Source organism: Diadema antillarum, unplaced genomic scaffold (genome assembly GCF_040938485.1).
Source record: "Diadema antillarum isolate AM-2024a unplaced genomic scaffold, OU_Dant_1.0 seq00001508_RagTag, whole genome shotgun sequence".
Taxonomy (NCBI): domain Eukaryota; kingdom Metazoa; phylum Echinodermata; class Echinoidea; order Diadematoida; family Diadematidae; genus Diadema; species Diadema antillarum.
This window is the reverse complement of record NW_027272242.1, coordinates 277,736-303,310: the sequence shown is the minus strand read 5'-3', so window position 1 is coordinate 303,310 and position 25,575 is coordinate 277,736. Positions and strand designations below refer to the sequence as shown.

At 36.9% G+C, this 25,575-nt stretch overlaps 2 protein-coding genes across 2 annotated transcripts in view; one reads left to right on the top strand and one right to left on the bottom strand.

Annotated features, from left to right (window-relative positions):
• LOC139710194 (E3 ubiquitin-protein ligase NEDD4-like) overlaps positions 1 to 7,702 on the bottom strand; it is a 68,931-nt gene extending 61,229 nt beyond the window's left edge. The window contains exon 1 of the mRNA XM_071622126.1: positions 7,670 to 7,702. Coding sequence (XP_071478227.1) covers positions 7,670 to 7,702 — 33 coding nt within the window. The remainder of the gene's footprint in view (positions 1 to 7,669) is intronic.
• A 9,499-nt stretch (positions 7,703 to 17,201) lies between these two features.
• LOC139710199 (5-formyltetrahydrofolate cyclo-ligase-like) lies at positions 17,202 to 19,231 on the top strand. The gene is made up of 2 exons (XM_071622132.1): positions 17,202 to 17,457; positions 18,965 to 19,231. Exons 1-2 carry the CDS (start codon positions 17,253 to 17,255, stop codon positions 19,189 to 19,191), a joined length of 432 nt encoding a protein of 143 aa, XP_071478233.1. The 5' UTR covers positions 17,202 to 17,252; the 3' UTR covers positions 19,192 to 19,231.
• The last annotated feature ends 6,344 nt before the right edge of the window (positions 19,232 to 25,575 follow it).

The window sequence follows — 25,575 nt, the reverse complement described above, 5'->3', positions numbered from 1 at the left end:
ATAAGCGACTTATAACTGAACTGTAACCTGCACACACTACACCTTTTGTACAGTTGTATTTGTCAAACTGGGCTTGTGCAATTATCCAAGCTTTCCGCACGAGTCTAAATTTTTGCGAACCAGAACTACCTGATGATTTCGCTAGTGGTTGAATTCACGATCGTGGAGTACTGTACTGAACAGAGAAATGTACAGTATATGTGCACGTCACCTTCAATCTGGATCAGACTCAATATTTTGTGAATAGCGCCTGACTTGCAAAATTCGTGAAAATAAAAACCTCGCGAAATATTCAGCGTATACAGTACCTACACGTACAACGTACTTCTTCCCTTTGTTACTCTTTTGTTTCTCTTGCACAAGTCACCCATATTTACATCAGAAGTAGTAAACTACCCTCTTTGTCTAAAGAGCTTGCAAACACATTACGCCTTGCTTTAGATGTAGCCTTTCTGTATGTTTAATCTACAAAATTGCTTCTGTTGTTTCACACTGTTTTGTGTTCTCCACACACATAATGTAGTATTGTATTCCTCCTGATCAAATGAAAATGTGTATATTCACAATATGTATAAATCAAATAAATTAAATCAAATCAAAGCATTTAAATTTCTGTTTAAAATGCCATACTGTACAATGTCCATGTAAACGGTGTATATTTCACAAGTATATTTTGCATACTGGAACTTGTACGACAACTTTGCAAGCGATTGAATTTGCAATCGATAACAGCATTGATGGAATGACAATCGATTATTCCTTTTAAGAGGAAAATTTAGCGGCTTCCCCACCATGGAGACATCTTTATTATGCATTGCATTTGTGTTATATTGGGTATTATCTTTTTTTATCTTTGTTAGTTTTGTAAATATTGGTCAACTCACAAAATTCTCGAAAAAATAAAAACACCAAGAAATACATCACATACATGTATATGGTAATCTAGACGAGCTTCTGCAAGGGTTACTACAAGTACATTCAGTCACACACCATTACTTCCTGATTTCCTACCAAAACAAAAGCAGTAAACCATGATTTATCAACACGCTGATAGTGAAACACACAATATATTTCCTGCTCTAGGCTGGCAGGTGAACTTTGATACAGGTTTGCAAACACAGAGTTTTCCATGTCTACCCTCAGTGGGCTCCCTTTGTGCTTCCAACCCAAATAACAGTTAAAAGTGCACATTCTGCTCCGCTGGCACAAACTGACACCCCTGCATGTGTCCATAAAAAGAAGGCGGATTGAAAGCAAAGGGTGGAAGCTCTGTTGTTTGTCCAGGTCATGCTGAATCACGTGCACATTTCTCTTTAAGAGTTCAGAATCATGAGCGGGGGGGGGGGGGGGGGGGGGGGGGGGGGGCATTTCATGAAGCATTTTGTCCAACAAATCTGTCAGACAGAACGCTTCATGAAATGCTCCCCAGAGGGGCATTTCATGAAGCATTTTTGTCCGACAACTTGTCAGACAAATTTGCTCTCAGCCAATCAGATGCAAGGATTTCAGTAGCTTTTAACATTTTGTCAGACGAAATATCTGACAAAATGCTTCATGAAACGCACCCCTGGGGGGCATTTCATGAAGCAATTTGTCAGATATTTCGTCTGACAAACTGTTAAAAGCTACTGAAATCCTTGCTTCTGATTGGCTGAAAGCAAATTTTGTCCGACAAGTTGTCGGACAAAATGCTTCATGAAATGCCCCCCTGGTTTCTCCTCTCTGTCGAGTTTCTTTGCTTTCTTTCTATCCATCCTCTTTGTGTGTGTGTGTGTGTGTGTGTGTGTGTGTGTGTGTGTGTGTGTGTTTGATTGTATCTATATGTGTTATTGCTCGTGAAACTAAGCTCAGCTTGAATCCAGAGAGCTTTATATCTCGGTTGAAGGCTAGTAATATGGATAATATGGAGCCCCTCTGCCCCGCATTTACAGTTTATACATGTGTAGAGAAGTCATTTTCACAAAATAAACATAAAATGTGCATTGCAACTCATGATTTGTGACAAATATCTATTAAGAAGTATGATTTTTTGCTCTGTCCAACTCATAATCACATGCACATTGCAACTGATTATCAGTTGGCATTTTTCTTCATAAAAAAATGATTATTACTAGTATGTTATCACTGACATGAAAAGTCCTTAAGATACAATACCATGATCAAAAAAAAAAAAAAATGCCAGTCTTATCCAGTATACTTTTCAGAAAAGAAAAAGTAAGTAAGAAAGACATTTTTGGGAGAACCTGAGCTCCAATTTAGCAGCACACAAACATCATTACAATCATTTAAATTAAGCAGATGAGGATGACAGGACTAGAAGCTTAAAAGGAGCAAGACATATTAGCTACTTTGTAGCTCCATTACCGGTATACAGTGTATGGGGTATTCATTGTAAACTGTATGAACTTTATTTTCAGCTTTAGTTGCCATCCTGCTTTGTAAACTTATTTTCATTATTAATATACAAATGTAAATATGTAAGATGCACACTGGTGCATGGCCCATACTTAAAAATGTGGAAAAAGACCAAAAGAGAGTGATTTTAGGATATATGAGTGAATCCATAACAACTATTAACAAATAGATAGATAGATAAATATAGATGATGATGATCCACCGCATTTGTATAGTGTCATATATCTGTTATAGAAACAAGATAGTGATTGATAAATTGATACAATTATGATTTGAGTAATCAAAGGTACAAAAAAAACCTTGACATCTATAGGTTTACATAAACTGATAAATATATAGATGACTGATGTACACAGAAATGATGATGGATCAGAATGTATGAAATAATAATTAATATGATTGGGCCCATGTACACAAATGCACAGTATATGAAATAAGCAGACAAGCACAACGCGGAGTAGTCCCTAGTATACCATCTGAAGCTGCCACGAACCATCTAGACTAAGATATTTGTTTTCCTGCTCACCAATTCTTATATCTGCTTTCTTCATATTTAATCTGAAGATAGACAATTGTGGATGTAAAATGGGCCCTAATAAATGATGAGACATACACAGGGTTCATACTCTTTCTCATTAATTAAATTCCATGACTTTCCATCACCTTTCTAGCCAGAATTACATGACTTTTCCATGACTATTATACATTTTCTTTTTACACATCAGACTGAAAATTTGATCTCAAATCAAAGTGAAGCAAAGGGCATTGATTATACACATCTCACACAAACAACACAAACAATTTGCAATTCCATGACTTTCCATGACCTTTTCATGAAAATATCAGGTTTCAATGCCTTTCAAGGCCTGGAAAAAGACTAAGCCAAATTCCATGACTTTGGGCAGAGGGTCCTGAGTGCGGCAAATGAGGGATCTAGGTCTGTGTGCGCGACTGAGAAGCCTGCTCAATGTCATGAGCAGGGCTGATCAAAGTTTGCCATCAGCATGCACCAGAAATTATTTGCCCCAACCGTATAACAGCACACATATAGCGCGCATAAAAATAAATTTTGTAAAGAGTGTATTTTTGTCAGAAACTAATAAGTACAATAATGATATTATAAAGATAAATGCGTAAATATTCATATCTGAATGATGCGCCTCAAATATAAGAACAACAAAAACAAAACTTTCCAGGCTTTCCATGACCTGTATGAACCCTGCCTACAAGTGTAAACAGCCATGTGTAAGTATACACACAAAAAGTTAACCCTTGATTCCTTCCAGTGACCACATGGGTGCAGTCCATAAGTGCTACAGCCAAAGATACTGTTGATGATATAAAACTGCTTAAAATACAGTAATTATTGTGGGTTACAGAGGGTATAACTTTGACATACAAGCATGTATTGTGTTTTGCCAAAGCCGAGATCACACAAGAAATCTATGTAATCATTTTTTAGTTTTTTTAGGGGGGGGGGGGTGGGGGATATCCTTAACAGCCATCTCTTTATCATCCAGAGACTTGGATGGTTCAAAGTTTAAAAACAGGAAAATTGCTAAGTGGTCACTGTCTTGTGTGAATACATGTAGGCAGAACAGAATCCTTCTGGTGAGGCTTGGAGCTAGCATATAATATAAAATGACCCCACTATTAAACAAAACAAAACAAAACAAAAATTAACTAGAAATATCTATTGCCACACAACAGAAGAGTATCCCCCAGGTCATTTAACTATAGGGGGTTACGAGTATTCCAAGATGGATCTGTACATGTATACCAACAACAGAAGGAGAAGAAGAAAAAGAAAAAGAAAAACAGTCAAAAACATGAGCAGATAATACAAGTCAGCAATCCTATGAACTTAGACCCCATAAAAGATAGAACACTGAAAGCAGTATCACCAAAAACAACAGGAGCCTAGATTTGACCATCATACACACAAGTACAAAATCACAGATATCCGTCACAAAATGCCACTTGCATACCTGCCAACCCTGAGACTTAATAAATCTGAACAAACAAAGAAAAATTATTCAAAAATCTGAACTTTCATAAATTTCATATACATTACTACTACAGATATTTCCAAAAAATCAGAACACACTGAACTTAATGCGTATTCTTTCAATGAAAAATCTGAATATTCAGATTAAAACAGAACAGTTGGCAGGTATGTGCTTGTATGGCACACATAGGACACCAGCCAAAATATGATCTTTGATCCTTTAAAAAGACAAACATTGGGAGCAGCATTACCAGAAACAACAGGGTTCTAAATTTTGACACAATACAGGTCTTTAGATACTATGAGTTGAAAAAAAAAAAGTGGCTAATAGCTGAGGAGGACATACAAGAAATATTTAACATAGTCATGGCTTCTGACCCAATAAAAGGAGGAACAATGGGGGCAGCATAACCAAATCTAGCACAGGTCAAGATTTGACAATGATACATCTCTGTACGAAATCTGAACAAAATACTCGGGTAAAATGTAAAACTATGTTTGCTATATCAAATTTTGTTGCACTAATTTTCTTCAGCCATGTTCCTTTTACAGCTGGTGCTGATTATCAAATGGGCACTGTACTGAAGTTGTGTTTTAGAGTTAAGGTATGTACAGTGTTTGGGTGAGAGATTCAGATCAGAATCTGGTTGTACACAGTTGTTCAGTAGTTGTAAATTTTAGACTCAAAAGCCAGAATTTGAGAAGGTATTTGAATTTAGTCCATGTTAAAAAATGCTAAAATTTTCTGCGTGAATGCCTGTGACAAATCACATACATGTACATATCCAATTACATTGTATGACCACGCACTGATACTTGCATGTGAAATGTACAGTGTATTAAAGCTATTTTGAAACTGAAGTTAATAGCCATCTATTATCATGTGACATATCTTTCCAGTAATAACCAAGAGCTAAAAATCAACGTACAACCGTGTACAACTTACAGGTAGCCCCACAAATGATTAATGCCAAACTTGTTCAATGAAGTTGGTTGAGAAATATAGTTCCTAGAGTGCGCACAAACACACACAGCCAGACAGACAGACAGAGGCAGACACATACACATGCACATGCACACACACACACACACACACACACATCTACATCTCTATAAAACCAATTTCTTTCAACTTGCTGTAAAGAATCATTTGTTAGCCATTGTACATTGTTTTAAGCTCCCCATTAACTGCTTCACTAAGGTCTCCTCGTTTGCCTTTCTCAAAATATTTGTTACCCTTTCTTTATCATTTCCCATGTACATGTAATCATATACTTATGTATTTGCAAAAATTTTAGTATTAGTTGTTGTTGTTCCTACATATTCTTGAAAGAAAGTGTCAATGTTATTGTTATGTTATTGTTATATTGCCTATTGTTGGAAGAAAGACAAATGAATAAATAAACTTGAAACTTGAACTGCAATTGCAAGATTTGTCACATAGACCCCCAAATAGGATCTACCGGTAGGCTAGACAGTAAGTAAACTTTAGTTTTAAATTTTGCAGGCAGCCGCAGCATATGCCTTGATGCTCGCAAAGACTGAAAGAGTTGCTTTGAGCTACAACATAAAGCTTGATGTCGATATCGTTATCAACGGTTCTTGACAACCAATTGAGTGATTTGAAATAAGCTAACTGCAGAAGTTATTAGTATTAGACATTGCATTGTGTGAATATGGCGTATAGATACTGTAATTTGGTTTTGTTGAATTCAAGCTATCTACGTTCTAGAAAATGTTACTAATGTAACAAATGTACATTTTTATTTAGCACCAGGGGGGTGTTTCACAAAGCTGTTCTTAAAGTTAAGATGGACTTAAGACCGACTGGTGATCAGTTCTTATGTACTATACACTTATCAGATTCTCAATATTTCAGCACAAGAACTGATCACCTGTCGTTCTTAAGTCCTTCTTAACTTTAAGAACAGCTTTGTGAAACACCCCCCAGAATCATTAAGATAATGGAGGATAATCAATAGGCTACATACATTTGCATGTCTGACTCTTCCAAGTTCCATAGTTTTATTTATCAATATCATACAGGGATCACAGTGATCACAAAGCTACAAATAATAGTAGATTTCTACAATTCAAGTTGAGTTAGAAGTAGACGTCTAGTTGCATTATTAATATTAGATTTAACGTTTATCAACTTGTAAGTTGAAAGTGTTTGTATGACAGATCTAGAGTAGAGTAGAACTCGCGATCAACAACTCCTGTAGGATTTAGACAGGATCTAGACCCTAACGGTTAGAAGTCTAGTGTTTCTACTTTGTCTTTGTTTGTCTGAAGCTACCATGGTGTGGGTACTTAGACGAGACATTCTCCTGTTTTCCCCCCTTCGTATTCAAGTCTTGTTCGTTCTAGTCCTCGTTCCAGTAAACAGAGTTCAGACGCTGTTCTCATGGCGTCTGATCAGGCTAGACTATCAATATTTTCTGTCGCATTCGGCTACTATATACGGATCACCGCCAAGTTGTGTTAAATGGTCTCCGTGCCGCCGTGTTTCGTTGCGTTCATCCATTTTATCGAGGCATACAAAATTCCTCATTAGCGCCGGGACTGCTGTGGCAATTTTTTTGACAGTTTCAAGGTCTGTCACGTTTGACAATCCCATCTCACCACGTCGTTTCAGATCATCCCGTTGACGGTTTATTTCCACAGTGGCCTGAAACAGGGCTGCCGTGGCGTGGTTGCCGGGAACATGGTGTAAATGCAGCTTTACAGCTAACACATGGCATAAAATAATAACCAAGTTAGAGTTACAGAAATCCTGCCATGGACATGGACATCATGACATGGCATGGCATGAATTAAACTTAGATAATATAGAACCCCTCCCTACAGCCCTAGCATCATTTATTTTTCTTTGTAGATATCTAAAAATAGTAAAAGATAGAAACATGGTGAACAATCCCTCATGCCTCATCTGGCTTGTCGAATACTTAATACGGTATATTTAAGTGATACCTGTAGTGTAAAGTTAGACCTGCAACGTGTTAACTGCTAGACAACAACAGTCAATGATAATACTGTGTATAATACAGTAACGAGGGCTATCCACAATCGTCAATGCCAATACGTGTCTTCGCTCGTGCATCCATACGAATCTACGGTACATGTACCGGGTATATATATGGCGTTTTGCGAGCAAAGTTACAGGTGAAATCGCATATGGTGATACTAATAAGTACCATTTTCCTAAGGTAAACGCCAAAAATACATTAACGACTTCTAACTGACCTGGATTTCGGGGAGACCATAGATTGTTGCCATATACTAGTTGTTCTCGAAACTCTTCTCAGATTATATCTTCCGTTTGTCCCACCCTCACTTTATATCATACACACAATAAAGTAGCCTCGACGATCCCCGTGTAAATACGAACGGATACCGTACCTGACACCAGTGGAAACTCGCGCGCGGTGTGTGATTATGATTGCAAGCCAGCTACTAGTATCTTGACTACATGTACACACATAGGAGGTCCGACCGTTCGCCAAAAATAGACCTTGCGTATTTTAGGTTCGCGCGCGTCCACAGGAGGAACCGCATATATTTTGGTGTGGTAGAAAATGAGTATAGAAATGACAAGATTTTGTCTCTTTTTAGTTTTTCTTTGAAACCAAAGAAACAGATTAATAACCATCATACTTCGTACCACTATATAATACTTAAGATATATATAAGCTTTGAACCTTTCCAAACACTGGATCTCAGCTGATGTGAAAACTCATAACATAATACGGATGGTGTTTTATGCGCACGCTCCGCGAAACAGGATGATTCATCCTTACCAGTGTTTTCCACTTCAGCCCAACTTTGCCAAAATTTTACTGCACTCCTAATTCAACAATAAAAGTATTCATAGTGCATGTATAGTTCACTCGATGAAAGAAAGAGAAACCACCGCATCGGTTGACAGTAAAAAGCCTTGTCTGAATTGTATGTCAGCGACCATTAGGCCTATAGAGCTCTACAAGTTTACAATGAGGTTTAGAAATCGTCATTTCGACATATGAAATATATTATATACATATATAACATATATAATATACACGCATATGTATATACATTTACATTTATTAAATATATGCGTGTGGATGTGTATGTGTGTGTGTGTGTGTGTGTGCGTGTGTGTGCGTGTGTGACTGAATTTTCCACTGTGACTGAATTTTACTGCACTCCTAATTCAACAATAAAAGTATTCATAGTGCATGTATAGTTCACTCGATGAAAGAAAGAGAAACCACCGCATCGGTTGACAGTAAAAAGCCTTGTCTGAATTGTATGTCAGCGACCATTAGGCCTTTAGAGCTCTACAAGTTTACAATGAGGTTTAGAAATCGTCATTTCGACATATGAAATATATTATATACATATATAACATATATAATATACACGCATATGTATATACATTTACATTTATTAAATATATGCGTGTGGATGTGTATATATGTGTGTGTGTGTGTGCGTGTGTGTGCGTGTGTGACTGAATTTTCCACTGAACAGTGAATATTACAACTAGTGGGCTAAAAATGTAAGGTTAAATGTTCTTGTCGCTGAACAACCACAGAACTCTACAGTTACGGTGGTTACAACCCCTTCTTCTTCTTCCATCCCCTTCCCTGCATGGTAGGACCTATATAGGGGATTCTTTTTTATCTAATTTACTCTAATTTGATTTTCTTTAACATAATTTCATACATAAATCGAATTTCTTTTCAGTAATATAACAGAAGTATACTATTTATATGACTCAAAGAAAGTGAATATGTATACACATGAATTTCATTGACAAGGGTATGTACAGCAGACCAAAATGTATAAGGCACGCGTTGGATCATAATGGCTGCCTGATGACAATCAGTGGCCTTTTAACTTCAATGTAAATCATTTAACATGAACAAATATTTCCTTAAATAGCATATAGTAACATAGAATAATTCTTGATAGTCCGGGCTTAGGAGGTATTCTTCCCTCGATAAAATATTTTCCCTTAGTCCTACTGGAAAGTATATATATATATATTTTTTTGGGGGGGGGGTGAGGCTAAAGGTTTGTTCCCCCCCCCCCACATGCACACACACACACACACACACACACACTCACAAACCCAATGTATTATGTATACACAAATATATTTTAAATATGTATATATAATTATACTATATATATATATATATATATATATATATATATATATATATATATATATATATATATGAATCTGTATCTTATAATCCTCTAATCATTCATTTCTTCTTCCTTTTCTTCTTCCTGCTTTAATAGATAGGCCCTAATTTCTTTAGCCATTCATTTTAGTGTTACTTTAACGAACTGCTGCGTTACTTGTGTATCAATTTCAGCGGCTGGCTGAGACCTGCAGAGGCATGATATACTAGTACTGAGAAAAGATTTTAGTTACAACGTGCATGGCCATAAATATTATAATGAAATCGCCAGAGGTTTTTTCAATATAATACTACTAGTAGTAGCTTCTGGAAATCGATCTTTACTGGGTATCATAATTTATTTTCAGTTACTTAGGCAGTCTATCAATACCCACCATGCACTGTAGTACTAGAACCACTTCTTCCGGTTGTCACGATGGAAGCCGTAAGAGCTGCTAAAAATGTTCTCCGACAGGAATTAAAACGTCGATTAAAATGTCTCGGTGCTGACGAGAAGGTCAAGCAGTCCCACTTCATTACTCAGAAGGTAGGATGCTGTGTAATTTGTCCATCGTTGTCGGCATTGGCATGGTCATTATTGCGTTCCAATTACCCAAGAATGTCATGACGCATATCAAGCCCATTCACTCAGCGACGACAAGCAGACGACATTATGTAGGCTTTACTATACTGTAGCAGAGTCCACAGCACAGACATGACAGTACGTCATTAGTATCAGGAAAGTCAGACCAACGCAACCCGCGTTTCCGCCCCCAGAGCCTCTGCTGTTGGAAGCTAGAGGCAGGGGTAGGCCTACTAGACCACAACTAGAGTATACTGCTACTCAGTGCTAGTCTAGCTGATAGATAGTAGTTATATAGTCTCTGATTGCTCTCTGTCTTTGTACGAGGACACTTACTTTCAACTAGGATCTGCGGTTCTGTATTCATAAGACTTCTGTACTGATCAAGGTTATCACAGGGCTGCCAACATTGGAAACTAGTTGAGAGCGAGACTCCCATAGGCCAATGCTATAATTTAGGAGTCAAAATGAGTGAGTCTCACTCTCAATGAGTGAGAGTTGGCAGCCCTGTTATCAGAATGTGGCAAAGTGTAACATTAGAAGTCGCTTTCTTTGGTGTCACTATTCTGTCAGTAAGGGGTCTATGACATGATTGAACAACATGTTAAATCTCAAACACAAGTAAAAAAATGTTTGTTTTGTAAAAACTGCCATTTTAGACTGTTAATGTTATATGGTACTTATAATTCTCTAAAGTCTAGATCTAACCCTTGATATCTTATCTCTACTGATCTAGATTATAATACTAAATAGTCAACAGTCAACCTTTTAGCTTTATTTGTAGTATTTTTTACCCAGGCAGGATGACACAAATGAACTACCCCGGTAACCCTTGTTGACCAAAAGTTCAGTCTGTAAATTAGTTGTTGTCAGTGATAATTATGTTGCATGGAGACTAGTAGTACTAGTAGGCCTGGCTTCATTGAATTCCCTCCTAGATAGGCCTACGGAGGAGAGCCGTAAATTTAAATGTTTAAAAAAAAAAAAAAAAAATAGAAACCGACAACCTCTGGACAGACTGATTTTTCTGTCTGAACTAACCCATTCCCAATGGCGTATGAGCACCCTAGGCTAAGATAGTCTATAGAACTCACTCTCAAAGATTTTAATATGCTGATGCAGTTTAGTGTCTACAAGCAAATATATATTTTAATAGCCTGAATAGACGCCGTGTCGCTATTTATACAGGGACTGGACTGTGTATAGTTAATATTTTAAGTACTGTTAGACCACACTGTATCAAAATATTAATGATAGTAATAATGATGATAGTAATTATAATGATAATGATAATAATAATAATAATAATAATAATAATAACAACAACAGCAACAACAAAGTCTTTTTTAGAGTATTATAGCATGTTTCCACCATTCTGATCAATGCGCTTTTTATGGTACAATGTAAAATTGTCTCAACGATGAGGTAAAAAAATTGTAACTCTTTAATTGAGATTCTTTTTGAAAATTGACACTGAAGGTGATGAGCAGAGTCCCTTTGGCAAGGTATGCCATGCTGATGATCCACAAAAGAAACTATACTCATCAGCCTTAGTTTTTATTCCACGTTGTTCAGGATATTAGCACACACTTACTCACTGTGATGCTTTTGCATAGTTTGTCTCCTGACATAGTACTCTTTCATGCATTTGCAACATTGTCAGAGCTACCAAGTCTCACGCATTCTGCGTGAGACTCAAGCATTTAGGGGCCGTCTTACGATCTCACGCATGGCACCCATTTTTCTCACGCATCGGGCGAAGTCTGCAACTTGGGCCTATAATAATGAGTATAGCTCAAAAAATTAAAGTGACAGTTGCAACTGAAGGTATATTTCCCTTTTGTCTTTCAAAATAAGTAAAAAATAGTCACTTAAGTATGCACCTGATCGCACCATTAAGAGCTAAGAATTGAAAAAGATCCCTACCGTGGGAGGCCACAGGGGGAAAAACCCCTCCCACACCCTCGCTCGCGCGCACATTCGCATGCCGAGATGCCGAGTCATGAAAATCTCACTCATAGAATTTTTTTGAACTTGGCATCCCTGCATTGTACAATTAAACTAACTGTACTGTACAATGTTCTCAAATATTGAAGCAGAAAATTATACTTTCCATGATGCAAATAATGCAATGTATAGTTTGAAATTGTATGCGTCATGATGATACTTATCATTTAAAAAGATATGTTGTAAGCCGGGTTAATGATGACGCTGACGATGACAGTCTCCATGAGTTGAAATTGCAATGATTTATTGAGCAAATCAAATAGACAGTCTAAACTCCGCACTATCCTCAGCTACATGTCGAATACAGAGTGAATAACAGATATACAGGCCTATCAACTATTCAACATAGCAGAGCTCATAGAGAATACATTTGTATGTCCATTCTCTCTCAAGTGAAAGTGAAGAATCAAGAATCAATCAAATCTGCGTCATTATATTCACATGAAAAATAAAAGTTGCGTTGTGCCCATGCCAACCACACGCACACTGCGCCATTGGCATGGACACAACGCGCCTCAACGCATTGACGCAACAATAACATACCGCATATTTCCATTTACCACAAACTTCCCCGCGATTATATAACACAACCATGGGTTATATAATCCCAATTACATCATATCATTTTCATAACATTATACATAATAGTACATAACAAAAAATTCCCCGCTCTTCATGTCAAATCATTACACTTTACAGCAACTCCATATAAGAGCGGATTAGCAGCACATATACAAAAATATACTTCAGGAAAGCGTGTGTTCCCCGCTTTTCCAGTCAAATATACAAACGTCGAAATACTAAAAGATTGAACTTTATACATGAAATCTGCCAAGAGCCGAAACTCTTGAATCTTCCAAATTTACAGTAAATCATACAAACTCATATTTGATACATGGCATAAATGTTCCGCGCCAAGAGAATAACACATCAATATGTTACAATTTTCTTCAGTTCCGTTTCGATGTAGAACTCAGCCGTCCCACACTGTCAGTTATGTACAGAATATCCGAGAAAACAAAACGCAATATATAGACAAGTCTCTAACCCACACATGCCAAATGCATACAACAACACAACTTCCCCGCGATTATATCATACGACCCGTATGATAATAATCGATTTTCTAAAAGTAATGTACTTCTCAATGAATCAATATAACACATATTACGAAATTCACAGTTAAAACAAAGTGAAGTCACAGAATGTTAGAATTCACAACTAACAAAAATAAGCTTCTCCGCTATGATTAACGGTAACTTCCCCGCTTTATGTGTCATATCGTCACAGTCAGCGACTTGCTCATTTACAAAACTTCACACAAATTAAGGGATCATTCAAAGCATGAATTCTCGACCAACTATTTCTCATTATCAAACGTTTCTGAATCACTGAACAACCACTAAATATATTGTCAGAATGCCATGTTGCTCAGCTTCCAACAAAACAATTAAAACAATGGCTATTATTATAGTTCCTTCGTTTTTCCACGTAATAGCGATTTAAAATACTTTCATATCACTATTCCAATATCTCATTAAAAACTTCTTATCAATCACATAATTATCAAAACAACCATTGGTTTCTCGCATCGATATTGCATTTCTAAATGCGCATAGTTCCTAATTCCATTGCTACTTGAGATGGTACACAAGTTTCAGCTGCTGTCATGAACGTATACACTGTAAGCGCAACTCACAACAAATTCCATGAATGGACAGCGGATTTCTAACCTGCGGCGACCAACCCAAAATCCGGTCTCCAATTTGACTCCCAGGGCCCCCATACCGTTCCCTGAACATGACATCCATGTTTCCACACGTTACAGATAGATATGCATGCCTCCCTTGTTGTTACATTATTGACAACAATGTCACCATGAGAAATATTCTCCCCTTTTGGAATTGACCGCTCCTTTGGCGCTACGTGAGTGCTTGGTGGCTGCACTTTTGCATGCTTTTGGACATCCTGACCTTCATGTGATGATTCGGGACCCCTCTTGGTACCCTCTCCCACAGGTTTTGCAATTAGAAGCACCCCAGCATCTAAATCCTTTACATCAACCTGTTCATCACATGACTCATGACCATGTCCCCCAGCATCAATTTCTGCACCACCCTCATCTACATCAATGCAACCCAGAATCTGCGATCCCCCATCCAAAATATCCTTCTTCTCCTGTCCAGCTGTATCTGAGGAAAGATCTAGCTGCTGAGCAACCGGGTCAGTGAACACTCCTTGTGTTCCAGCATCAGCACTCCCAGTTTTCAGCCCATCTCCCTCTAGCATACAGTCTTCACGGAGAACTAACAGTGCTTCTCTCCTAAGCACTTCAAATCGGCCTCCCCGATTTTTCAGGTGCAAACGCCTCAAGAAAATTCGTTCCCTCTCATCCCGTGTTCCACTGACAAGCTGGCTTGACAGAGCTTCGTCTCTAAGCTGCCTCAAAGCCGCAGCTTCCTTCTCATCGTCTGCAGCATCTACCAATTTGGCATAAAGACGCATGAGAGCCCTACTGAAGTCTGCCAAGTTTTCATCATCTCGTTGAACACGATTATAAAACAAGCATCGCAAATAGTGAGAATTCTCTCGACTAAAACACAGACGGAGAGCTTTTACAACCTCTGTAAAACTCCTCCTCTTCTCTTCAGACAGACAATAAAGAATCTCCTCTCTTGCTGGCCCCGTAAGGTTGCTCACCAAAACCCAAGCCTTCTCCTCATCACTGAAATGGAAAGGTTCAATAATAAAATTGAATCCTTCCATCCAGTTAGAAAAAGGTGTTTCAGTGCCATCTTCATAATACCCACTAAACTTTTCAATCTGAGCGTGGCCTAGAGCGAGATTTACACACAACCCTATTGCCTGTCGATATGATGACGAAGAGCAATCATCACTTTGCACATCCTTATAAACAAACTGTTCACACATGACTAATTACGCAGTTACTGACCAATTAAGACACGTCATTTTCAAACATGAAACGTAATGCCCAAATGGCATCATAGGTCAAAATCTGCCTGAAGTCCAATCGGTTTAAACGAAAGTTATCAAATACCGTCTTATTCAGTGCGTGAGATGCCATCAGCTCCAACTGTCACATCCTGATCGATGTCCTGCTGCTCCTGTGGTACACTCGCGCTGATAGACATCTACGGCAAACTCTCGATGCACCATTTGCTCCAGTCTTCAATCTGCTACCGACGAGCCTGATCATCTTGAAGTTGCCTCACAGAGTAGCGTTGCTCTACCAGGGCTGATCAACGTACACCATCAAGATCACTCCTGTATACTCCTGTCCGCTGCCAAAGTGTCGTCAAAACAGCAGGTCTCCTCGGAGCGAAACGTGGATCGTTCAATTCTTCCGTCATACTCGAGGCTGTTATTCGTCGATCAGGGTTCTTCAACTCGATGAACCGTCAGAACGTCGCAATCCGCCAGGCTGTCATCATCCCACTCCTGACACCATTTGTTGTAAGCCGGGTTAATGATGACGCTGACAGTGACAGTCTCCATGAGTTGAAATTGCAATGATTTATTGAGCAAATCAAATAGACAGTCTAAACTCCGCACTATCCTCAGCTACATGTCGAATACAGAGTGAATAACAGATATACAGGCCTATCAACTATTCAACATAGCAGAGCTCATAGAGAATACATTTGTATGTCCATTCTCTCTCAAGTGAAAGTGAAGAATCAAGAATCAATCAAATCTGCGTCATTATATTCACATGAAAAATAAAAGTTGCGTTGTGCCCATGCCAACCACACGCACACTGCGCCATTGGCATGGACACAACGCGCCTCAACGCATTGACGCAACAATAACATACCGCATATTTCCATTTACCACAGATACTTATTATTTTAAAAGATACTTTGTGCAAATTTAAGGCAGTTAGGTCTTGCAGAACTTCAAATGAACTGCTTGAATACAAATATCTATCAAGTGCCTGAAGTATTTTGTTGCCTTAACAGTGAAGTTTACCCTATTGTATAAGTAGCCAATACCGATGCCATTGACATACACTTCTCCACCTGTGTACATTCAAAGTGCATTGCAGACCTATATATATATGTGATAGGTGAAATTTCATGTGAAGTATTTTGTAGAGTTTAAGAGCTGCCCACTATACATAACGAGTCAGTCATGCAGTGTGTAAACCCAAGGGTTAGTCATGTATATAACATTGGATCTGTGAGATTTTAATACTCAGTAGGATTATTGCACAAACTTTTGTGTGTATTATTGGTTTAATAAACTGTTTTAAGGGCCCTTGAAGAACAGAAATGGTACAGTGTACTCCCGTTATAACGAAATGCTCGGGACCGGCAGTTTTCTTTCGTTATAACGAAATTTCGTTATAACCAAACAAATACAATATCGAAAACAAGGAAGCCACGCATATATCATATTCTGTTTGTTGAATACTCGTCATATACTGGAAAGCTATGTGAACGATAAAACATATAGTAAATTCAATTTCAGATTATTGTTTAACAATAACGCAAGTTCCCCTCGGAAACTGTGCGTGACACACCAAGCGAACACACAGTGATGTGACTCGTTCGCCCATGCAGAGACGCTATAAATGCTTGTTCCGCTACGTATTTTCGAAAGCAAATCGCATTTCGTTATAACAGAGCACATTTCTTTTGTTTTTCTTTGTCAGTGGTGCTCGGTAAAGACTTCGTTATAACGAAAATTTCGCTATAACCGTGTTCGTTATAAGCGAATTTTGTACCATAGACTTTAACCCGTTGAGGACGGTTTGATTTTGCTACAACACGCATTTCCCATAGACACCTGCCCGAGTATACTCGGGACTCGTCCTCAACGGGTTAATGGTGATAATTTTGGGACCAGACGTTTTACTTCGTTATAACGAAATTTCGTTATAACCGTGTTCGTTGTAACGGGAGTGCACTGTATTGATAGAATAAGAGTACCCAAGCATAAATTTTCAACAACTGATTGTCAGATATCTGTTTCTTTTGAACCAAAGCTCTTGGCTCATCCAGTATATCAGAGAAGCCAGAGGATCTCCGTCTATCTGGCCATGAAGGATCAGGAAGTGGACACAGATGGCATCCTACTGGATATCTTCACCCAGAACAAGCTCTGTTTCATCCCGCAGTACATTGGGCCCAAGATGAACATGCTGAAGCTGATGTCCATGGATGACTATGACTCGCTGCCTAAGACAAAGTGGAACATAAAGCAGCCAGCAGAGAATGACGTCAGAGAAGACGCTCTGCAAACTGGTAAGAATCAACTTCAATGGATATTCCCAAGACAGAACAAACATAATTTTTACAAATTAATTCATTGCTTCTTCATTATACTGATATGCCCTGTTGTTCATATCATGTATCCCCTTTACTATCACACACAAGCATCTACACGCACAAAAATAAAACAAGAAATATAAATTTTAAATGTAGACGTTCATAAGACCTACAGCCTTAGAGCAAATACATGCTATCAACACAGAAAGATCAACTTTTGCTTCCTTTCATTAACATCTTATGTGATATAATTGAATATGTTACTGGTAATCTTCATTTATCAAGAACAAGATACAATTTTTGTATTCTTTTTCAAGTCTGCTGCATTGTGATGCAAGTCAGACCTAATTGACAAAAACATTAATCCTCTTTTATTCAAAATAACTGAAATATAAATTTTTTTAGTTTAGTTTCCCAGCAGTAATATAGACCAAGAAAATTATATTACACTCTATGTAGTTGCTGTTTTACAATGTTTATAACATTAGTGAGTGGTAACTTCATTATGATGTTGATACCTGATCTGTATGAGTAAGAGATAGGCATGTTGACTTGTAGTATACTTCAAAATACTATCTCTGCTAAACCAGAGCTTGGGCAATGCGCAGAATAACCATGATAAAGTAGGCAGAGAATTTTGTACACCCCTTCCTTAATCACTAAGTGGCAAAACTCAACTACTGTTATTTAACACTATTGAATAGGGATGTTGAATGAAATTACTGTTTCGTTCATAATCTGTTCTCTGCTGTCCAAGAAAGGATTATGAATACCACAGGCTGTATATGATGCAGTTTTTGGTAACCTGGCTTACCAAATTGAAATCTTCCATTTTATTCATTTATTTATTTTTTTTTACCACTGTACCCTGAGTTACCAAAATTAGGTGGAAGTAACTTTTAGTGCTTTATGGAAGAGAAATCTGTTGCAACAATGATCTCAGCAGTGCAGTCAGCATCATAACATCAGCGTTCGTCTAACACACTACACCAGGGATCTCAGTGTCAGACAAAGCTGCACTGCACTATGCATTACCAATAGGACATCTTCATGGATTATAATGATCTCATTTGGAATTACTCATCAAAATTGTCTTAATTTATTTTGAAACCTTAAAAAGTATCATTATTATCATAATTATGATAACAAACTCGATAGCAGGACTAAATTGGTATTGGCATCATTATTGCCAAGTGCTAAATTTTGGCTGTCATAATTGCAGTGTGTAATTTTCCTACACGAGATGAACCCAGTTTCCTGGGTGTGATGGTAGCCTGGGATGCCATGTGGTGCATCATATTAGTACTTTGTAGTTGACATAGTGATCATATCTAATAACCTACTCATATTAAATGGAAGATCTGGCTCATTCATGTAAATGTTAATGTAAAGAGTTTGAAGTTTGAAGAGCTATAAGAGGAGACTTACTGCTACCAAATTGAACGTTTGTTAAGCTGGGATGCTTCTCTAACTCTTGTCACAGGTGGCCTGGATCTGATCATCCTACCTGGTCTGGGATTCTCCAAGGATGGCCACCGTCTGGGGCGGGGCAAAGGTTACTATGACATCTACCAGAAGCGATGCGTTGATGAGACTGGAGTCAAGCCAGCCACTATTGCCCTGGCTTTCAAGGAGCAGATGTGTGAGAGCATACCTACCAACGAGAACGACGTCCCCGTGGATGTTGTACTTCATGGAGATATGGATTAGGGATCACCTCATCCTGGGTTGCACTCGAGTAGCACCATAAATGCACATTATTTCCATGTCTCCTCACATCATTCAGAGGTTGTGAAAGAGGCTATTAGAGAAAAGATGTCCTCTTTCATGATTTTGACACATCAAGCAAAGAATCCACAATATCTTTCAATAATAATGAATCAAAAGAGACCAAAGCAACAGAAAATACGTTGTCATTTGACAAAGTATTGTCAAAGTATTTGACTTGGTCAGAATAAGACAATTGAATGTGTGTCTAAGACACATATTTCTGTGTTTGAGAATGCAAATACACTGTAGTTTCATGTTCTGCTTTTGGTGGCATGACACTGAAAAAGCAATGTTTACAATACAATACAATGCAATGGTGTGATGTACTGCCAAAGGTAAAAAATTATCTGTAGGTAAGAGCAGATATGTGCAGTTGTTAATTCACTAGAGGTAAGATATCAAATTTGGTGGGGGTTGGGGGGGGGGGTGGGGAGATGATGTCATCTGAAGGGAAAATTAACCTTCCATCCTTACAGAAGGCAAAACAAAAAATAAAAAGATGACAAAAGAATCATCTTTGGATGTGTTTTGTACTCAGAGATTCATTTGTGGATGTATCTTGACAGTCAAGAGTTTTTAAGTCATCATGGAGCAGTGCCATTCAGTATTATGATGTCTCCAGAGTACGAAGAAAAATTTCAGAGACGCTTTGGAATATACAAGCTTGCGTGCAATGTCAGATTGTGTCAAATGCATAGATTAAGGATGCTACTATCAAAGAAGTGTGCCAAACGTATGTCACACTTGGACAAATCCATGAGGGCAATATGTGGAATCCATTTGTCCAGAATGACGATTTTAGAAACCATCTGTACTGTACATCGGTATGTATGTTAGAGATTTCCTTTCATTTTGCTGTTGTGCTGGAGGTTGACATCGTAAAATGTGTGTCGAAGTGAACAATCAAACCTTTCTTGAATACCAGTGTGGACTTAGTAGTATTCTTGGCAATCAAATCTTGCTTCTTGTATCTCTCCGTAGTTTTTAAGAGTATGCAACAGTCTTCAACTTTTTGTACTCTTGTATTTGTGTCATTGACTCATCAAATATCATGTTTATGGGAATTGCCTTGACTATCCAGTGCGATAGAGCAAATATTAGGCATTTTTTGTTTTTGTTTGTTTGTTTGTTTGTTTTTAAATGAAACTACTTTTACAGCAAAATTGCAATTGCCTGTCAGCAAATATTTGGCTTTTTTGTAATGGAAAATTTTTTTACAACAATTACAATTGCCTGTGAGCAAATATTGTTTTTTTTTTTATGAAATCAACTTTTACAACAAAATTACACTTGCCTACTAGCTGTACAAAGGAATGAGTAGCCCATTTTATTCCATTTGAATGTGGTGCTTTTTATCTGTGTGATTCTAGGTCTCTCCTGACCAAATGCTTTTTTAACAAATCTCTCCTTTGCCGAGTTAGCTACCACCGTTCATGTTTGTATTGTGTCAATGACATTAGTACACATACCTCTTAAATAAATAATTGTCTTGAAGCTATTTTCCATTGTCCAGTCTTCCATCAAATTTTTTGCAATATTGATAATTTCTGGGCATAGTGTAGATGTGTATTGGAACATCATGTGTGTTTACTATGTATCTCTGCCTGGTTTCTATGATGTGAGGCATGGGAATTCAGAGATAGTGAGAAATGTGTGTAATATTGTAAGTACCTTGCCATCCATTTGTGGGTATGCAGCAATACAAAAAAAAACACCAATAACAACAAATGTGACATCAATAGCCAAATTCATTTCATTATGAATCAAATAATCGTTCAGCCCTTCCCAAGTCAGTCATTGTGAAGTCGAATTTGAGAGAGTGTTTCCCCTATTGTTTTATGTGGCTGTCATCATGTACAGGAAAATAAGAAGAGACACATATAAGTATACAGTCATGCAAGTACATGTACAGTGTAATCACAAATTGAAAATTCCCATTTCATAATTTCTTTGTAAATCTATCGTCTGGATGAAAATCATATGTAGAGCTTTCCCAGAGTGTTATTTTTAATCTGGACTATTGTGCAGAATCAGGTCAAAAAAAGAAAAGAAAAAAATATGTTATCAAAGCATAAGGACTTGTTACTATTTTGACAAAATTTGACCTTTTTACAACATGAAAGGTCATTTCCGGACCAGTTAAAGGTTATTCCAGAAATGTAGAGGCAAGTTTTATAAGCACAGATCAAAATCCGGAAAAAAAAAATAGGGAAGACATGATATTGTGAATTTTCACTATTTTTTTCTCAAGCAGTTGATATGAGTATGCTAATGAGTGAGCCGACAATGTTATTAACTCACAATTTTTCATCAACCATACTGATGAAAGGCAATTTTTTTCTGCCATTAAAGTGTAAAACAATGCTATTCCTGGCTGAATAACTTTATAATGATCAGTCTGGTATACTAGGATTTGAGACTGGGGCTTAATTGCATTTGAAGAAAAAAAAAATTTTGTGTACAAACTGTATGTAAAGTTGTCATCATCAACTCACTTATTTGCATATTCATATTGAATGTTCAAGGACTGTTTTTGTGAAAATAAGCAACACTTCACAGTTTCATAACTTTTCAAATTTTAAGCTAATTTTGATCACATTTTCAATTGTGCTTATCAGATTTTTCTCTTTCGTTTAAGACTAAATTTTATCTGGTCTGGAATTGCCCTCTATGTGTTTGGTAAGGTAATTTTCCATCTGTATATGCATTGTAATGACATATTTACAATTTGTATAATCTAAGAATAGAAATAGAATATAAATGTGTATACAAAACCATGGAAATTAAGTGATCGTTCGGCTTGAATTTCTGATTGTCCAGATTATGTGATCGTTCTTTCAAGTAGACAACTGCCTCAAATCACTTATGCACCTATACTTAATCAGTACTGAACAGAAAAAAAGCAAAGTGCTCATGGTGGGAGATGGTGAAATCACATTCTTTGTATTCTGTAAAGATGATGTTTTAGACCAAAGAGGATGAGCTTTTGATGTACACTAAATCTTGCATAAAGTCAACATCGTGTATACAAGTTGACAAATTGCGTGTGTCGAGGCAACGGAAAAAAAAACACAACTGAAATCTTACTATTTTGTTTTGTTCTCGTTTTACTTTCGTGTAAGTCGACAGATTTTCTCTGGGCTAATGTGTGTCGACTTATGCTAGGTTTACTGGATGTGTCACTGTGTGGCCAAACAAAATCATTTGCATCAATTTCCATCACTGGTACATTGATAACTAAACCAATTTTATGGTTACTTTCTATCATTTAGTACATGCACTCAAGAATGTTTTAGGTGCAACCGCGAGAATGTTTTGAGATGTAGTATCATGAATATTCACTCAGACCAAACAAAAGAAGGCATCGTTTGTCATTGATGCTACATTTGATAACTAAACCAGTTTTCATGGCCGACTTTTGTCTTTTAATACTCAAGAATTTTCAGATGTAGCGTCATGAATATTCACTCAGATCAAACAAAGAAGGCATCGTTTGTCATCGATGCTATACATTTGATAGCTATCCTAAACCAATTTTCATGGTTGACTTTTGTGTTTTAATTCTCAAGGATGTGCCAGTTGTAGCTCCATGAATATTCAATCCGGCCAAACAAAATATAAGGCATCGTTTGTCATCAATGATACACTTGATAACCAGACCAAATTTCGTGGTTGATATGTATCTTTTAATGCTCAAGAACTTTTCAGATGTAGCATCATGATTATGCAAACAAGATAAGGTACCTTTTGTCATCGCTGCTATACTTGATAAATAAAATCGATCTTCACAGTTGGATTTTATGTTTTGATACTCAAGAATGTTTCAGGTGTAGCATCATGAATATTCAGTCAGGATTTTTAATCTATTTCATGTAACTCGGTATATAAGACATCAACATACCTGAGTATCAAAACATAGGAGCAACTATGAAGATTGATTTTATTTATCAAGTATAGCAGCGATGACAAACGGTACCTTGTCTTGTTTGAAACCTCTTCACATTTTGATTGTCAGTACTGTTTAGATACTATAGTACCTGGAGTAAAGTGATTACTCAAAATATGGTATATAGTCAAGCAACTAGCTTGTGTAGGCACCGACATCGTATATACCATTCTGAGAGTTTTCTGCCATGTTCACTTCGACTTTTTAAAATTTACTGTTAAAATTTCAATAAATGTGATAAAACTAATGTTATTGCTTGCGTGATGTCATTGCAATTGTGTTTAGCAAATGTGTTGCCTAATTGTGTGGACGTACCTCAGAAATAACATTCGTGTCAACTCGTACAGTATATAACATCAAGTTTACTGTAGCAATTGATATAAAAGTCTGCATCAGTGAAAATAACAATTACGTAGGAATTGACAGGAAACTGCAATATTGTAAAGAAATACTAGTACTTGTATCCTTTAAAAACTTGCTGAAAGACTGTCATCTGTGCACAATGCACACATATTTTAAGCATTGTCAACACTTTTGAAGTAAGCTTTTTTTACGAGTAAAATACGATCAGATGAAGTACATCATATTAAAAAGGACTTTATAAATCTAGCAGACATAGCAAAAATAAATGTATGCGGTATATCTAGTTACTACAGTAGATGATTGTGTATTTCATTTCCAACCATACTTGGCGCAGCATCTTTAACGTACTCGAAAGACTATTACAGCTTATAATTTGCCACATTCGTAGCAAGTATTGCCTATCTATAGTTTAGCAAGCAATTCTCTGTGCTGTTATCACTTTTTATTTTTGCTATCATGAATTCAGTAAATACATCTTTGTTTACTTCCTAAAATGCTGGTGCTAATATATGTGTCAAAAATTACTGAAACGCTTGCTTATTTCACACTTAAAATATTTTCTAATTGTCTAGGAAGTACAAGTAATTTGTGCGTGATTTCACTTTGTAATCACGCAGTGGCGAGATCTTTATATGAAGACATACATTGATTTCAACTTGTGAGTTACTCTTACAGCAAGATGTGAAAAAAGTATTAATTTAGGTTTCTTTATGAGAGAATACTGCAGTACATTAAATATAATCTGTTAAAAAGAGTAGTGAAGTATTAGATAAAACATCAAAGAAAGATACGTTATATATTTCATTGGATACATTATTCCATCATGCTATTAGATCATTAGATAGCATACTGAATACTTCAAACTTTTCATGATTGTAAGTCACTTTTCTCAATTTATCTTTCTTCATCTTTAAAATTTCAACATCTATAAAAACGGATTTGGCATAATGCGTGTGTCAAGTAAGATATCTTGGAGGTAGATGGAATATTTCTTGATAGTCAAATAGCCGACGAAGGTATGGTAGACAAGAAAAATGGTCACTCCAAGTAAAGTGTGTCACTTTCATGAAATTCAATATGGACTACACATTTTGTAAAGGAACAAATCACATTTGCATAGTATATTAATAATCCATTTACACTTTTCTCTATTGCTTTTTTCTTTAATTGTGACTATCGGCAATAATAGTTTGTATAATTACTAAGTTTGTAATCATTTTCTGAAGGAAAAATTTCTCAAACATTGGTTGATTTTCTATGGACAAATTTTAAAATGCCCTTAGATGTCTTTCAATGAGAACATCAACAAACATGAATCTTTTGCGGACGTTACTAACTACCTTCTATGTAATTGTTGGATAGTCGTTCCCTTTATATAATCATAATTATAATTATTGTCAATGTCACTAACTGCACTAAGACATGTCATACATGCACGGTTTCAGAAAGAAACGAAAATACATCGTTGTCCAAGCATGAATAAAATATGTGCACTTACATTTTGTTAATACACCAGTATTTTTCGATATAGTTACTCGGAGAGTACCTGAAACATACGGAAATTCACTTAAATTATGTCAATTTCATTGCAATTTTTAGCCCTTCATTGTGTGCCAGAAAAGGCATTCAACTGTTGTTCCAGGTGGCTGTGCACTGGTTTTGTTACAGGACGCTTGCTTTAGTACATTCAGGTGGAATATTCCTCTTATGAAGAAATATTTGCTATATATCAGTATACACTGTACGTAATTATAGCAGAAATGAATGATTACAACTGTCGACCGAACTTTTGATTTGATGTGTGAAAACAATATCGAGCATCACGTCACAGCGGCAGTAAGAAAATAGACCAGATTGGGCAAGTTGGGAGAATGCACAGGTCTTGTGCAGTTCATGTTGACGAGGAAGATTTTAGTATAAGAAGCATGATATTGAATGATGCACAGCGGACGAATAAACTCGCGTCGAACAGAACTTGAATAATTGGAATTACGTTATAGTAATCTTAATAAACA

Coding starts and splice junctions, on each gene's coding strand:
- LOC139710199 (XM_071622132.1), top strand. CDS start 17,253: ATGAAGGATCAGGAAGTGGACACAGATGGCATCCTACTGGATATCTTC. Junction 17,458..18,964: donor AGAAGACGCTCTGCAAACTG/GTAAGAATCAAC, acceptor CTCTTGTCACAG/GTGGCCTGGATCTGATCATC.